At 35.4% G+C, this 17148-nt stretch overlaps 2 protein-coding genes across 3 annotated transcripts; one reads left to right on the top strand and one right to left on the bottom strand.

The window, feature by feature from the left end:
• Window positions 1-205: 205 nt before the first annotated feature.
• On the bottom strand, window positions 206-4418 carry LOC109005393 (receptor-like protein kinase 2). 2 transcript variants are annotated; one of them, XM_018984321.2, is made up of 2 exons: window positions 1228-4413; window positions 206-799 (listed from the first exon to the last, which is right to left on the bottom strand). In XM_018984321.2, exons 1-2 carry the CDS (start codon window positions 4040-4042, stop codon window positions 345-347), a joined length of 3270 nt encoding a protein of 1089 aa, XP_018839866.2. In that variant the 5' UTR covers window positions 4043-4413; the 3' UTR covers window positions 206-344. The 2 variants fall into 2 exon arrangements, with proteins under 2 accessions (XP_018839866.2, XP_018839867.2); XM_018984322.2 differs by having other exon boundaries at window positions 678-815; window positions 1228-4418.
• A 3760-nt stretch (window positions 4419-8178) lies between these two features.
• On the top strand, window positions 8179-11628 carry LOC109005385. Its single transcript, XM_018984308.2, has 6 exons — window positions 8179-8750; window positions 8878-8992; window positions 10227-10308; window positions 10391-10442; window positions 10567-10621; window positions 11283-11628. The coding sequence occupies exons 1-6, from the start codon at window positions 8331-8333 to the stop codon at window positions 11372-11374; spliced, it is 816 nt and encodes a 271-aa protein (XP_018839853.1). The 5' UTR covers window positions 8179-8330; the 3' UTR covers window positions 11375-11628.
• The last annotated feature ends 5520 nt before the right edge of the window (window positions 11629-17148 follow it).

Raw genomic sequence — 17148 nt, 5'->3', positions numbered from 1 at the left:
TTTAACTGTTGCAGTGAGAGTTGAGAAGTGCTTCTCGGGTTGGGGAAGGAGTTGCTACAAATTGTTTATTGATATTATTATAATAAAATTTGTGAGTTCTTACAAAGATGCACTTAAACTTTGGCATATGTGCATTATATCTGCAGTGAAAATAGAATGACAGAAGCACTCCAAACTGAATGAAGCAATTACAACAAAGAAATTAAAGCAATTACAACAAAGAAATTAAGTGTGATAACCTCTTTCTACAACATAATAACATCAATCAATCTACTTGAATTACTTCGTTATTTGTAATTTAGAAAGAAAAAATATCAATGAACTACATTCTAGATGTTGGGATGCTATGGAAATTTGATGGGTGATCTGATTAGAGGTTCAGATGATCTAGAGAAGCTAGAACATTGGACTGTTGCTTTTGGGTTGGTTGCTTCCCCATTGTCAAGCAAGTCTGGTTTTCCAACATCCTCATTTTCGTGCCTGATTTCCTTGAGCATCACTGCTACATCTTTCATCGTTGGCCTTTCCTCTGGGCAAGCGTTCACGCATAGTAGAGCCACCCCAAGCACTTGAAGCATCTCCTGAATCTGTGTTCCGGATCGCGAAACTAGTTGTTGATCAAGAATTGAAGTGAATTCTCTTTTTCTTTCTCGAAATTCCCTGTTAACCCAGGTGGCGATGTGAGCACCTTCTGGTATCCTGTTATCGGTTGGTTGCATCCCGGTTAAGAGCTCTAGGAGCACCACGCCATAGCTGTACACATCACTCTTTACTGTGATCTTCAAGCTGTATCCATATTCTGCAATTCGGACAAGCTGTAGTTAGCATAAATTAGACTACCTTCCACAATATTATAGGAAGAAAACATCACCAGATGCATAGATTAAAGTTTGTGCTTTGAGGTGGCAGAAGGATATCATATTCTAAGTTCAGAACGAAATAGGGAAGATGACTTAAAAAACTCAAATTTATAAAGAGTTGAAGTGATTAAAGATTTACTTAAGCCAGCTTAAATGATTAGAACTGAATATAATTTGACGAATATTTCAAAGAGTAATTTAGAACACCATAAAGATGTTGAACATTACTACCTGATACCAAAATTGTCTGGAATAGAAGTTAATCTTTGGAAGAAAAAAAATAAACTCTTGATTACGTTTCTTTAATTTGTAATCATGATTATCTTGCTGCTGTAGTTTGAGAAGAACCTGAAGCATTTACACTCACCAGGAGCAATGTAACCATAAGAACCAGCGACTGTGTTGGAAGCTCTTGAACACTCTGAAGATTGAACAAGTTTTGCAAGGCCAAAATCTGCTATAAACGCTTCAAATTGTGGGCCTACCAAGATGTTGTTAGCTTTAATGTCACGATGAATTATTGGAGGAATACAGTCATGGTGAAGATAGGCTAAACCATGAGCTGCTCCCAGTATGATCTTATACCTAGCATCCCAGTCCAAGAACAGTCTCTTCTCATGGAGCAATCCAGCCAAACTACCATTACAGATGTAATCAAACAAGAGCAATCTGGTTTTTCCATTGTTACAACATCCCAGAAGCCTCACTATATTTTTGTGCCTTATGGATCCAAGAGTCTGAACTTCTGCAGAAAACAGGTCTCTCTCTGGAAGCTCCCCATTCTTCACTGGCCATAGCTTCTTCACTGCGATAACCTGCTTTCTTGGAGTCTCAACACGATAAACAATGCCTGAACAACCCTTTCCTACAACATTAGCATCCAACAGCCCTGTGACAATATCATTTATGGAAAAGCTAATCTTTTGAAATGGGGTGAAATCCCATTCCAAGTCATGATCTTCTTCATCATTCTTCTCAAATGTGGTTCCTCGGACTCTGTTAAATAGAAAAAGTCCAAAAATCACTACCACCACTGTTATAGTTAAACTGAGAAGAGCATAGATTATAAGTTTTCCGGCAAATCTCATTCCGTGAAGATTCTCATTTATGCGACACTTACTTCTGTCGATGCAGAGTTTTTTATTACCAGAAAACGCTGTGGCTGGCAGGTCGCGGAAGAACTTAGTATCGGGTAGGAGACCTGAAAAATTATTGTTTGAGACATCTAGAGATACTAGGTTATCGAGATTGCCGAGTACTCTCAGGCTTCCTGTTAGCATGTTGTGAGAGAGATCCAAGTTGGCAAGCTTTGAAAGATCTGAAAAGCTCTCTGGAATGGCACCAGTCAGAGAATTCCTGCTCAAATTCAAGAGAATATCTAATCCTTGCAGATGACCAATTTGTTCTGGGATGGAACCAGTGATCTCGTTGCTGCTCATATCCAACAACTGTAAATCCCTACAGAGGCCAAGTGATGCAGGGATTAAACCGGTAATGTGGTTCCCACGGATTACCAGTTTGTTTAAGGACGTAAGCTTGCCCAGATTCTCAGGAATTATACCTCCTATTCTATTCATGGAAATGTCAAGAACATTTAGACCAACAAGGAATTCTAATGACGAAGGAATCATGCCCTGGAGTGCATTTCCATGCAAATCAATCATTTCTAGTTGAGTGCAGTTGCCGATTTCAGGAGGAATTTCTCCTGTAAATTGGTTGTCTGACATCTCAAGAAAGCTCAAACGATGTAGGAGCCCAATTTCTGATGGTATTTGACCCGTGAAGTTGTTCGATCCCATCCGTAAACGGATCAAGCTGGTGCAATTGCCAATATCTGGTGGAAGTTCACCTGATATTCTATTTGATATTAACAACAGTTGGGTTAAGTTCTTGAGATTGAAGAGAGAATATGGAATTGACCCAGTGAGCATATTGTGTGAAAGATCCAGTGCTTGAAGTTTCTCACAGTTGGCTAGCTCAGTTGGTATGCTACCAAGAAGATGATTCTGCCAGGCAAAAAATTGAGTAAGTTCTTTTAGTTGTCCTATGGCAGGTGGAATTTCACCAGAAAATCTGTTGTTATCCAATTCAAGTTGCTTCAGACTTGAACAGTTGCTGATAGTTGATGGTATTTTGCCAGAAATATTATTGTAAGACACAAGGAGCTCCTCTAATGTGACTAAATTTGAAAGAGACTCAGGAAGCTCACCACTGAGGGAATTCAATGAGAAATCGATAACCATCAAATTTGAACAATTTCCAAGAGTTTTAGGCATGCTTCCACTTAGACTGTTCTGCCACAATAACACCCTTTTGAGGTTTTTCAGCAGACTCAATTCATCAGGAATCTTTCCGGACAGCTGGTTTTCATATAGAAACAAGTACTCTAAGGATGAGCAATTACCAATTTCTGTCGGGATTTGGCCCGTGAGATTGGCTGTGTAGACTGAAAGCGTCTGGAGATTCTTAAGGTCTCCCAAGCTGCTTGGAATCTGTCCTGAAATACCTGTATCCGCAAGACCGATAAAAACTAGTCTTTTACAGTTTGATATTTGCATTGGGATTTCACCATGAATTCCTTGATTTCCACCAGCACGGAATACTTCCAGACCTGACAAATTGCTTAGTTCTACAGGAATCCTTCCCGAGAGCTGGTTATCAAACAATTCAAGCTGTTGAAGTTTTGAGCAATTCCCGATTTCAGTTGGAATTGGACCCTGTAAGGAATTTGAATTCAGTGACAATAACTGCAACTCATATAATTTTCCTACTCCGGTTGGGATGTTCCCTGATAGAGCATTGTAGCTGAGGTCCAAGGTGACCAGGGAAGACATGTTTCCTATTGAAGGTGGGATTTCTCCGGTGAGGTTTGCATTTGAAAGGACAAGTGCAGTGAGATGGTTGAAAGAGAGGAGCTGGGTGGGGAAGCTTGTGTGAAGATTGATGGAGGTTATCATGATTTCTGAAACAAACCCATCATTGGAACATTTGATATAATCCCATTTGCATGGGTTATGGTGGTTTGGATTCCATGTAGAGAAGAATGTAGCAGAGGAAGATGAATTGAAGGCTGAAAGCCATGAAAGTAGAGACAGACCTTCTCGGTTCAAGGCAGAGATGGCTGGAAACATAAAGATGTTGAGAGACAAGAAAAGAATAGTGATTGCATTGCTCGACATCATGAGTTGAGTACTCCTCCACTGTTCTAACTCATCTAATCTCACAAAACCGGCCTCTCAAAATCTATCTGTATGTTTTCTTCATGATAGATAAAGGGATACTGATTAAATGCTTCTGGATTTATCCAAATTTAGTGGAAGAAAGGGTAGAAGATGTACTCTTGAAAGTTTAAACCGTTTCACAAACTTCATGAGTGACTTGCCATGGTTGTGGAAAAGTAAATCGACAGCCAGGGACCAAGGTGACTGATCCGTTTTGTGGTTTTAAATACAGAAATGGGTGGAAAGAACTTAGTCATACAAATATTTTGGGAATGAAGGGAACTGGATTGCAGTTATTTACGACACAAAAGGGTTGTCTCCTGTCGAATTATTGGCATATTTAGTACCATGTACCTTGTTTTGTATCGTATAGATACAAGAGCAATGTTTGATACAGTCATTGTTTGTACAAGTGCTGTGTACTCATTTTGAAAATGAGTGGAGTTTATTATTAAAAAAAATAATTTTTTTTTTATGTAGATCTCATATTTACTCACTTCTTTCAAAAAGAGTGCGCAACACTAGTGTACTTCATGACAGCAAATATCATTTCTCTACAAATATAATATATAGTCTTTCTGACTGCATAAATCAATGGGAAATATTAGTGAGAAATGATAGTTGCAGTCGTGAGTATACAAACGCTGCGCAATCACTTTGAAAAAAATGAATAAATATGAGACTCACAAGAAAAAATTAATTTTTTAATAGTGAATCTCACTCTTTTTCAAAGCGACTGCATGGTGCTTGCGCACTCCACGACTATTTGTAGCATTACTCAATAATAGCACATGCTGCATTATCAGAGATCAGGCGTATAATGTATTGAAAGAGATACAATAGGAAAGGACGGAAGGCAGCTCTCTGTACCAACATCTTCCCTACTCTTTTTTCTAGTATATATTAATAAAAATAGGAGTATATAGATTTAGCTGGCCTGCTTTGAGATACTAACCAAAGGTAGAGAAGAAAAGAATATCAGCAGTGACAACGATATGTAGTAGTACTAGATTTTCTTCACATAGCTGGCAGTTTGCTAGAAGTCATAAATTATCTAGCCACAGGAGGAAGATGAGTACATAAACACAAGTAAACAAAACATACACATGGAGGATAAGATCATCACTAACAGGTATAGAAGGTATTTCCATTGCTTGACAGATGCTGCTATATGCAAGTCTATACATACAGGACCAAATCAGAAATTCATTCATTTGTTGCAAACAATGTCAAATGATGTTTTTTGGTTCTTATTTCTGTATTTATTCAGTAACTTAAATTCACTGTACTACCTTTTATGAGTTGGATCGAGTGTTTGATAGCAATTTTTGTAGTTTATCATAGGTTTTCACATACAGACTATCCATCTATTTAGTGAATGATATGATATACAGAGAGTGAAAAGGACAAAGCAGCACCCACAAACGTGGTAGACACCACAAACTTTTCTGAGATATTGTTGTGGTGAGGTCTCAAAATCATCTTAGATTGATAAGTTTTTTCTTATCATGAAAGTTAGCCAGCCTTCTTCCCAAGGGACAATAATATAGGTCCATGCTGCATCTGGAGAAAGCTCATTTCCTTCCCCCATGCATGAACCTCTCAACAAACCCAACTGCAACCTAATAAAAAGTAACACAAATGGCCATTTGTGTTACTTGTGTTTGTAATCTTCGAATTCTTTGAGCAATTATCTACAGATTAGTTTCAACCTGAAATTAATAATTTTCACTCTCTATTTTTGGATCGTTGAGAATGTGTTCAAGTAATGGCTTCCATTGCTTTCCAGCAGAAGATTGAGACCATGAGGTTGATGCCACTAGGGATATAGGTTTGGGAAAAACAGAGCCGACCATCAAAACAAGATAATATACAATGAACTTAAGCTAATTATTGAACTATGTATATATATTATATATATATATATATATAATACTTGTTGGAATTTTCTTTCCAAATAATTCATGATGTAAATAAATTATCAGGTGAAAAAACCGATTTAGAGACACCCTTTTCAAGAGGACAATAAAAGCATTTTTGAAATTCAAAAACCAACAAACAGAAAAGATGGAGGAAAATGATTATTCATTAGGGTGGCATTTGCAAGGTGTTGAATTATTGGGGGGTTGAAACAAATTGGATATCAGCTAAGAAATTGTATGGCCCATGGCTAGGATAAGTCATGGATGGTGGGGGCAAGCGATTCCCCAACCACAGCTAGTGGGAGATAACTGATTTTGCAATTTTCTTATTGAAAATTTTCCTACTTTTTTTCAATCTATTTTCTGAAAAATAGTAAAAAAACTTCATGGTAACAATTTTTTTATTTTTTTGATTGGGGGAGGGGGTTTCGAACTCCAGACCTCCATCTTGGAGGCTGACAGTTATGCCAATCAGACCACAGACTTTTGGCATTCATGATAACAAAATTTTAAAATGTCCCATAACATAAAATACCTAAGTTCTCAGTTTAGTTATACCAATGCCTTTTGCTTTAAGGTACGAGTGGAAAGAAATTATAGTCTGCAATGCCTACAAAAGAATGATAGACATTGGAGCCAAATAAATGTTTGGATGCTTCCCATGCATGCATATGCACAAGGTACAGTTGCATTATAAGCATTCTTTGCCAATGGGCAGGTTTCTCACTTTCCAGGTTGGAAGAAAAGGATCCATGCACTTGACAGGTCGCAATAATTGAGCATGTATATAAAGAAAAAAGTTGAAATCCATGAAACAGATTAATATGGTCCAACTAGAGCCTTCAATGGTAGGGGACCGAAGATGCTAGAGTTAGGTTAATTTGGAAGTACTGTTTTAGGTTCTGTATGGCTAAAGGAGTCATAAACATTGGTTATTTGTACAGTACTGAAGAGTAATTAATATTGAAGGTAAATGGAAAAATCGAGATTTTTTTTAAAAAAATGACGGTATCTCAATTTTATTGATAACCATCACTTATAGCGGAGGAAAACCGTAGTTACAATCCGAAATCTAGGAGTTACAAATATTCAGAAAGGACCAAAACCCAGGCCTGAAAACTTCTTAGATACCCAACCACAATACAATTTGCCAAAAAAATTACAAGAAATAAAACCAAAGCGACAACCTGCAAGAAAAAACAGCACATGCATATAATAAAATAAGAATTAACCAACAACAAATTAAAACATATCTCATGAGGAAATCCTCAAATAAGAAAACTAATTCTATCCGTGCGAAGAATACCTCTTAATTTACTGATCAACGGAACCCGGTTACCCAACCAATCCATAGTTAAACCCCCGAACCCTATTTAGCAAGAAACTCCGCAACATCTTTTCCCTCACAAAAAATATGGCTTACTGATCTATACTCCAATTGGAGAGCGAGTTGACAGTAAGATCATCAAAAGTCAATCAATCTCTCTCTCTATCAATCTATTTTCCTTCTATTTTCGAAAAATCTACTTACAAGCCTGTTTTTTGACACGGATGATTAAAAGTATCAGTGTTTTAACTCTTTATAATAGGCCTCGCAATAAGTGATGTGTTTAGTGGCATGCTGACACCTATATTATAGTCAAACATGACCAAAAACCCTAATGCTTCAGTTACGAAATTTACATGACTTCATGATAAGAAGTTGCTACAGCATTCCCTTCATTCTAGTTTCTGCAATGAATCAGTAATACGTCAGTACTTGGATTTCATTGGAGCTCTAATCTCTACATTGTAATCTTGCAGAAGAACAAAAACCCAATGTTTGAAAGGAGCCCAACCTGAATCACTGGAGGATCATGTTGGGCCAGGCACCTCTCAATTTGAACCCAATTATGCATTGCTTTCAATTCTATGAAGAAGGCAGGCTACAGCTCACAATGCCAATGATTGTGTGCACTCTCCTTTTGAGTAGAATGGTATTCCTAGACCCAAGGAAGAAGGGAAGTGTTTAACCAAAAAGGGAAAAAAAAAAAAAAAACAGAAAAGAAAAGAACCTGTAAGAGAAAATGTGATTAAAAAAAATCGAAGTTGTCAATGTCAACCTCTCAATGGAAAAGCAAATATAGTACTTTTTTCAGAAAAGCACATATGGGTTTCTTGTGACAATTGGTTAACATCTATTCCTTCCTTGGTTAGCAATCTTGGAATGCTGCAGATAGTTGCAGGCCAGCTGCAGCCCTTATGACAAGCAATTGACATGATAAATACACACGAACACACACACACACTCTCTCTCTCTCTCTCTCTGATCTTCTGACCGCTCAACCATGGCCTTTTTGGGCCAATGTTGTACAAGAAATTGCCTGAGTTCAAAGAACAGCTTCACTACGTTTTCAGTTTCCAAGCCATGCAAGGCAAGACATCTTAGAAACATAGTCACTAACCATCACAGCACTAGTTTCAGACGCACATTTCATCAACTATCACCAGGAGGAAAGAAGAACTCGAGAATTATCTTTCAAAACAGCAAAGAATATCAATGGAGAGTATGCGGCAGTGATGACGGCTCATGTGGGATTGCTCCTTTGTCACCTCAAATTCCCTCTGCAGTGGACGTAATCGAAAAGTTTTACCAAGCCATCAATTCCGAGGAAACTGAAAAATTGGATGAGAAATTGGACCAGATCCTATCAGATCATTGTGTATATCAAGACCTTTTCTTTTACATCCCTTTTGAAGGAAAACAGGTATTTTATTTTCTCTTTTCTTTTCCTGTCTTCTTCTATAGCTTGATTCAATAAATTGCAGCAAAAATGCATGATAAATCTCATCACAATCTTGAAACATTAACACCATCAATGTGGGCATGTACAGGATATTAAAAACTTCCTGCACAACGTTAAGGATGCAATGGGACCTCATATTCATATGGTTGTGGATAGTATGAAGGAAGGAGAGAATTATTCTGCTAGTGTATTTTGGCATCTAGGTAATTTATTTAGTTTTTCTTGTCATAATATCATTTGATTCAAACACAGAGAGAGAGAGAGAGAGAGAGAGAGAGAGAGAGAACAAAAAAAAAAAAAAACAAATCTATCCCAAATCTTTCCAGCAGTATGTAAATCCAAGGATGAATTGTAGAGCATAGAAATTGATCAGAGTCCACTTGGGTGGGATATTGTCCATTTGGACAAGATTCTGATCTGCTTCCTGGGGAATCTTATTGACAGACCTGCATATAATTGAAACTTGATTAGACAATTTGAGATGATTTTTATCAACAGTTGGGCGGTCTTTAATTACCAGACCAAAAGTTGATGCCTTTTAGTGGATTGTCTTGGCATGGCCACAAGAAGATCAGAGTATAGTGACATCTAGATCACTTTTGACAAACATGTATATATTAATTTAATATTATTTTAGAATTATCTAGATTTAATCTTATATAGTCACATCAATATCCTCTCTTGATCACTAATTTTACAAGTTCAAAGGTCTCATTTAAGTATGAATTACATCAGCACTTACTCTTATTACCTTTAATGATTTTATTTTTTACAATTTCTCATATTTTACATATATAAAGAGAGTAAAATTACAAGTTGAGTACATAAAATTGCAATACATAAGCTAGTAATTAATGAACAAAAATAAAAATTCAACTCACAAAGAATAGATTATAATTGGCCTTTTTTCCTTTTTTTTGTGGTAAATGATGTAAGATTAATCCAATCTATTTTAAATATTTTTAACACTTTTTAGTACATTTTAAGATTAAAAAAAACATTCTAAGAGTTATGTATGTTTATTCTAATCAAATATATTAAATTATCTAGTTCTCTAGCTTACAATCTGAGGCTAAAGATCACTCCTAGAAAATCTTGATCACCAGAATTGAATATCAGGCCAGTTGAGTCAGTTTAGGCCTCTGTTTCTAACCCAAGTCCAAGTCCAAGCCTCTAAATGAGTTTAAATTTTGGGTTTAAATTAAGTTTGATTTGTTTTCTGTATCCACGATTTCCCTCCGCTATAAGTGAGGATTTTGAATAACGGAGGTGCCGCCCTCCTTTTTGGCCAATAAAAAAAAAGTCCAAGCCTCTAATTTTTTGTGCTGGTCTGGGAAGCTGATCATGCAAAGAAGCCCACAACGATTCTGGTATGAATTTTTTTGCATTTTATTACCTGACTCATCTGAATACATATCAACCGTGAAATTCTCATAGGATGGAAAGGCAAACAAATACCCTTTTCGACTGGTTGTGGATTCTTTGAATGTGAAGAAGTTCAGGGAAAGCTCCTAATTAGGTACTATTTTCTACCATCATTAATATATAGTTGACATTTTCTCTGAAATTTTCTGGCTGATGAGAAAATTATACATATGTAGGAAAATAACAGGTGTTGAAGAATTTCCAGTAAAACCTGGTGACTTATTACTGGTATGGATGGATCAATATTATTTATAATGAGTTTCTTGCCTCTCTTAAATTTGTGTTAGAACTAATAATTATATACTTGGTCTGTTGTCGATCATGATCATTTCCTGTATAAATCTGCATGCAGAAACTGTTGAAGGCAATCAGCGATACCTTTGAACGCTACCCAAGATTCGCAGAAGGTACGTACGTAACATTCTTAGCTCAATCCCATCGATCTATGAAAGAAGAAAAAACAATAAAACCAAAGGATGGAAAATTTATTTGACAGAAAACATCGATCATGTTACCATAGAGAAACATGAGGATCTAGGCTCGCCACTCTATGAGGTCGTGTTTGGTTGTTTGACCCAATTCAACTCATCTCAAATTAATTATTGATGAAATCTATTACTTTTTCAATTTCTCATAAAAAAAAATTAAATTCATCTCAACCTACTTTATATATTTCAATTTAAAAAATTAAACTCATCTTAACTTAAAAAAGTTAAATTCATCTTAATGAAATTCATAAAATACTACTATTCATAACTCAACTCAACTCAACTCAACTCATATCAATAGATATATATAGATATACATGAATTAGAAGCTAGATTGACACTACAAGAAACCTATTTATTTGATGCCAGCTATTTTCTGATTAAATAAATATTTATCGTTAAAATAAATTTATTTTCATCACAAATATCATTTTTATCGTAAATAATTCGTCATAAATATTATTTTTATTATAGTAAGGTTGTATGATTTGTGAAGTAATGTACTACGTACTACAATGACTTATTATTTATGAGTAGTGTTTTTTTTTTTTCCCCTCCCTTTAATTGTTGGCCATTGCAGGGATGCTGCAGCTAAATTTCCATGGCACGCACGAAGGAGCTGGGGGACCAGATCAGTCGCTTTTGGACACCTTTTTTGGGCTGAAACACTAATACATGATACTCAACTTTAATTCCTTCAACTCCAGTGTAATATTCTAATATTCATGCTTGATCCGATTTGCTTGAAATTAATTACCAGGGGAGGTTGCACGTATTTTTTTAAAAATATATTTGTCAAAATACCATAAGAACGCAATACATTGAAATATCATTAATGATCATTTCTTTAATTTAGTTTAGGCTAACCAAGAGTTTGGTCGAATGTACCATATATTAACAATAAACTATGTCAGTTTGTGAGCTTATTTTTATATAATCTTTATATAGCGGATCAAAAAATATTTCTGTAAATAAATAAATGAAGATCCGTGAGATTCAAAAACATTAAGGTTTTGAGGATGGAATATATGCGAGTGCTTGACCTTTAGGTCCATTGAAGACTTGCCAAACCCGAAGGTTTAGTTTGGATACCCGCACGCCCAGAAACTACACTGCGATTCGGTCCAAAACCTCTTTCAAAACCTCCTAACTTGTCCAAAACCTCCAGATCTGCTGAAGGGGGTGGGAGCTTCGGCTCCTCGCCCCCTCCCCATGTCCTCTCCCTTTTCTCTGTCTAGTTTTAACTTCTGTGTAGTGTTTTTATTTCTTTTTATGTTCTTTGGCCGAATAAGGGAGGATAGCCGTTCGAGCCTTTCCGGCCACCAGTTCTCTACACGCGCCCCACCGGTATGACGCCCAGCCACCGATCTTCAAAACCTCCAAATCCGGCGTCCATCGGAGTGGCGCGTAGACCGCACGCGCGGGACGAAAATCCAGACAGAGTTGGCGCGTGACCCTCACGCGCCACCGAGGAACCCTCTACCGACACCACGCTCGGTTGCTGTGGAACCGCTGGCTCCGGGTCTTCCAAGTCTGACCGTCGGCTTCCCTCCCAGCGTGAACAGTTCTGCACGAAACAATGCCGACCAATGTCTACTGTTCATCAGTTTTGTTTTTTTGTACTGTCTTTTGTTTCGTTTATATGATTGTTGTCCTTTTCAGTTTTTTGTAGTTTGTCTTGTTTCTTATGTTGGTGTTGCTTTTGTTGAGCTGAGTGAGGTTTGGGCCTTAGATCGGACGTAATCTGGGGTAAGGCTTTCGAGAGTATTGGGCGATGCTACGGCCGGTGGTTATACGGCCGGGCTGTTGTGGTCTGTATGTACGCTGGGTGCTCGTTCTACCAGAGCTCGAAATGACGATACTTGCGGTGGGCGTGTCGTCTGAGGTCTCACTAGAGCTTGTGGTCTTGTAGTTGTTAATGTGGTTTTTTGATAGTTGTTGGTTAGTTTAGTTATAATAAAATAGGAATAGGCCTTGGATTTGATGTCCATAGCAGTGTCTCGTACTCTGCTTCCCTGGGAGGATAGAGATGACCTTTAAGTTCTGTTTTTACAGAGCGCTTTCTCTGTTTCGAGAAAGTTTGATTAGAAGTTAAGACAATGTCCACCGCAAATGTATTTGTGTGTGGGGAAGCTACAGAACTGTTGAGTTAGTTGGCTTATAACTGGATTTTCTGTGTATTGAAATTTCTTGTATCGATAAGTCACATTTGTAACTTCGATTTATTAATGAGATGAGTATGTTTCATTCAAAAAAAAAGACTTGCCAAACCCAAGAGAAATGATAACTCCAAACCAAAATATTGCACGAAGCATGCATGCATGCAACGACAGCCATGTGATGGGTAGACATCATGGGATGGAACAGTTATTAATGCATGCAGCATGTCGATCGAAGTGATCTTATATATACATTACGTTGTACGTATACACAATTTGCCAATATGGCCAATTTGGCAAGTTGAAATACTCCTTCGACCTAAGTTGAAGATACCAGTTTCTCAACTTTTAAAAACATCCAACACGAGGAAGAAGAAGACCCTAGAGAAACGGTACCGTTTCGTCCAACAATCATATATTTTCAAATCAGAAAGGGTTAAACGACATAGTCATTCAGAGGCTTCAGCCTAAAGAAGTGCCAAACGATAGTGTCGTTTTGGCTGATTATTTGAAACAGAAGCCTTCAAACGGTGTTGTTCCACCCAATTCCAGCCGAGCTACAAGTCGAGCCGCCAACTGCCAGTTTTCTTCTGGACCCGATTTGAACCGGTTGAACTGGTTTACTTGATTTTCTGAATCGGTTTAGGGCAATTTTGGCTTTTCAGACTGCTTGAGATTATTTCAAGTCGTATTTGGTATGTTCAAAAGTCGTTGTGCTCCAAATTTCGTGCCAAAACATTACAAAGCACATGTCGATCGAGATTATTGCCAAAAATTCTTTGAAAAGGTTAAACATCGAGGAAAGGTTTTGGAAATTCTGGATCGGAGCGTCAGTTTCAATATTCTCCTTATTTAAAATATAATAGGAGAATTTTGAGGTTGCCAGCTTAGATTAAATCTAAAGATTATTATTACTATTAAATTTGTAATAATTTTAATTTTTTATAGTTGAACTATTGTATTTAATTTATTTACAATAGAACACATTTATTATTTCTACATTATTTTTGTTGTTAATTTTTAAGGTTCATTATTTATGGCACCAAAGAAAAGTATTAATCCCTCGGGGATAGAAAAACTAAATGGAAGAAATTTTCGGGTCTAGAAAAGGCATATAATTTTTCTTCTAACCCATAAAAAAATCTTATACACATTAACAACACTAAAACCATTAGAAAATGTAGAAAATGGGTTGAATGAAAGTGAGAGCAGCGTATTAAGTGAAGATAAATGGGAAGAACACAACGCATGGGCAAAAACTTTAATTTTACATTGTATGAATGATTACATTATTCATCTATTCGAAAACTATGAAACTGCTAAAGAAATTATAGATGCAGTTGAGACAAAGTATGGTTTAAGATCGAATACTTATATAGAATTATTATTGGATAAGTATAACTGAACTGATATGAAAGAGAATGATGACATTGACGATCATGTACTTCAAATGTAGTTAATTGTAAAAGAATTACATGAATAATCTTCCTTCATCTTGGGATCACATTGTTACTTCTTTAACACATAGTGAAAATGAAATAACAATGAGATCGTTTCCAGTACTTTTAGTACTTGAAGGAGAAGTGATGAAGATGAAGAATAGAGATAGTGAATCATCTAATTTATTAATGGCTTTGGACAAATGTTCTGCACAAAATAAGATGAAGGCAAAACAATTTAAGAAAAAAAAATGGTTAAAAAGAAACGAAGTCACCCATTTACTGTAAACTGTTTTAAGTGTGAGAAGAAAAGACATTACAAATCACAATGTCCTAATAATGGAAAAATATAAGAAAGTAAGGAAATTGTGATAACAGTCTCAAAAGTAATTCTAGTGAAACCAGCATCAAATTCATGGTGGGTTGACTTTCAGTGACAAGACATATACCCCAGAACATAGATATGGTTGTCAAACTTGAAGATAAACAAACAGGAGAGTACAAAATGTATATGGGCAACAACACATACTACGATGTCTTAGGACAAGATACATGTAAATTTAAAGTGAATGATTCTGTTATTTTAATTAGTGATGTATTATTATATGTACCTAATATTCGTAGGAATTTAATATTAGTGTCTGTACTAGATCAGAAAGGCAACACAGTTGAGTTTAATTCTGGAATCATTGTAATAAGTAAGGGTAATGTGTTAGTGAAAGGTGTGAAAGATCACAATATGCATGCACTAAATGTTGATATTAATAAAGTACATATTTATGATTATTTGAATATATATATAGATTGTGCATATTTATAACATTTAAAATTAGGCCATATAAATAAAAATAAGATTATTAGAATGTGTAAAAGTGGATTAATACTACAAATAAATTTAGATAATTTAGATATATGTAAACCATGTATCAAAAGAAAAATGAGTAGTAAATCTTTTTTAAGAACTTGGAAATCCATAGATTTACTTGAAATTATACACTCTAATGTTTATGGACCTTTTAGAACTAAAACTCATAGAGGAATGAAATACTTTATTATTTTCACTGATGACTATTCAAGATATGGGTATATCTATTTACTCAGACATAAATCTGAGGCAATTGAAAAGTTTAAAGAATATAAAGTAGAGGTAAAAACCCAGTTGGATAGGCCCATTAAAGGTTTGAATAGTGATAGATGAGATGAATTTGAAGTTTTGGATGATTTCTGTAAATTTAATTATATAAGACACATTTATAATATCCTATATAAACCTCAACAAAATGACATTGCAGAAAGAAGTAATAGAACTCTATTGGATATGATGATATTGATGATGACATATGCTAATTTACCAACACATTTTTGGGGTGAAGCATTATCAACTGTGGTATATATATTAAATAAAGTTAAAACCAAAGCAAAACCTCTTACACCTTACGAGATATAGACAAGAAATAAACCAGATTTAAGTAAACTCAAAGTGTGGGATTGTAAGGAACAAATGTTTATCATAAGGTCACTAAGTGATAAATTGAAAAGTACAACCTGAGAATGCAGGTTATTGGGTATGTTGAAAACGAAAGTGACTATAGATTTTATCATTTTAAAAGAGGATTGATAGAAAGTAGAGATGTTATTTTCTTGGAAAATTACTTTAGTTGATCAAATAGATTTATTAAATGATTTAGAAAATCAACAGATTTCCACAGAGTTTGACAATGAAAATTCTGATATTATTCAAATACAAAATAATAAAAGAAAGTCAGATGAAAATCAATATTCAGGTATTGATGTTAGAGACAGTGGGAGTAAAAGAACCTGACGACCATCGACATTATTTCAAGATCATTATGCACTAAATACCAGTTTGAAAAATTTGGAAAATGATCATGAAAATCTGAAGCAATCAATATTATCGATTCTGATAAATGGCTTGAGATCATGAAGGATGAAATAGAATTGATAAACAAAAATAATGTTTGGGAGTTAAAAAATCTTCCAAAACATAGAAAAGCTATTTGTTGTAAATGGGTTCTTAGAATAAGATTTAAAGTTGATGATAGTTTGGAAATATATAAAACAAGGTTAGTGGCCAATGAATATATTCAATAACTAGGTGTAGACTTTGTGGATACGTATTTACTTATGGCGAAGTTCACATCCGTAAGGATCATCATGTCTATTGTTGTCAGGAGAATTTGGAATTACATTAGTTAGATGAAAAGACAACTTTTCTTAATAGTGAATTAAAATAGGATATTTTTATGATTCAATCAAAATGATTTCAAATTAAAGAACATAAAGAGAAAGTCTACAGGTTGAATAAGTCATTGTATGAATTTAAGCAATCTTCAAGACTGTGGTACTTGAAGTTTCACCAAACCATTTTGGAAATAGGATATGAAATGAGTCCACTAGATTATTGTGTATACATATGGAAGAATGATAATAAATTAACATTATTATCATTATATGTTGATGATATATTACTGGCAAGTAATTGTCTAGATATGATGAATGAAACAAAAGAATTCTTGAAATCTAAATTTGAAATGAATGACATGGGTGAAACCGCTTATGTTCTTGGTATAATAATTTTTAGAGATAAAAATTAAAAAATGTTATATTCAGATCAAGAAAAATATCTAGAAAAAGTGTTTAAAAGATTTGGTATGGAAAATTATAAATCCTAAGTACGCTTGTTTGCAAAGGTCATACTTTAAATAAAAGTATGTGCCCAAAAGATGAGGAGCAAATAAGCAAAATGTATAAAGTTCCCTATGCTCAAGCTGGGGGAAGCCTCATGTATGCAATAATAAGTACAAGACCAGATATTTGCTAGATATTT

The sequence above is a fragment of the Juglans regia genome, chromosome 6 (genome assembly GCF_001411555.2).
Source record: "Juglans regia cultivar Chandler chromosome 6, Walnut 2.0, whole genome shotgun sequence".
In the NCBI taxonomy this organism is placed as follows: Eukaryota; Viridiplantae; Streptophyta; class Magnoliopsida; order Fagales; family Juglandaceae; genus Juglans; species Juglans regia.
This window is presented reverse-complemented; position numbering and strand designations above follow the sequence as displayed.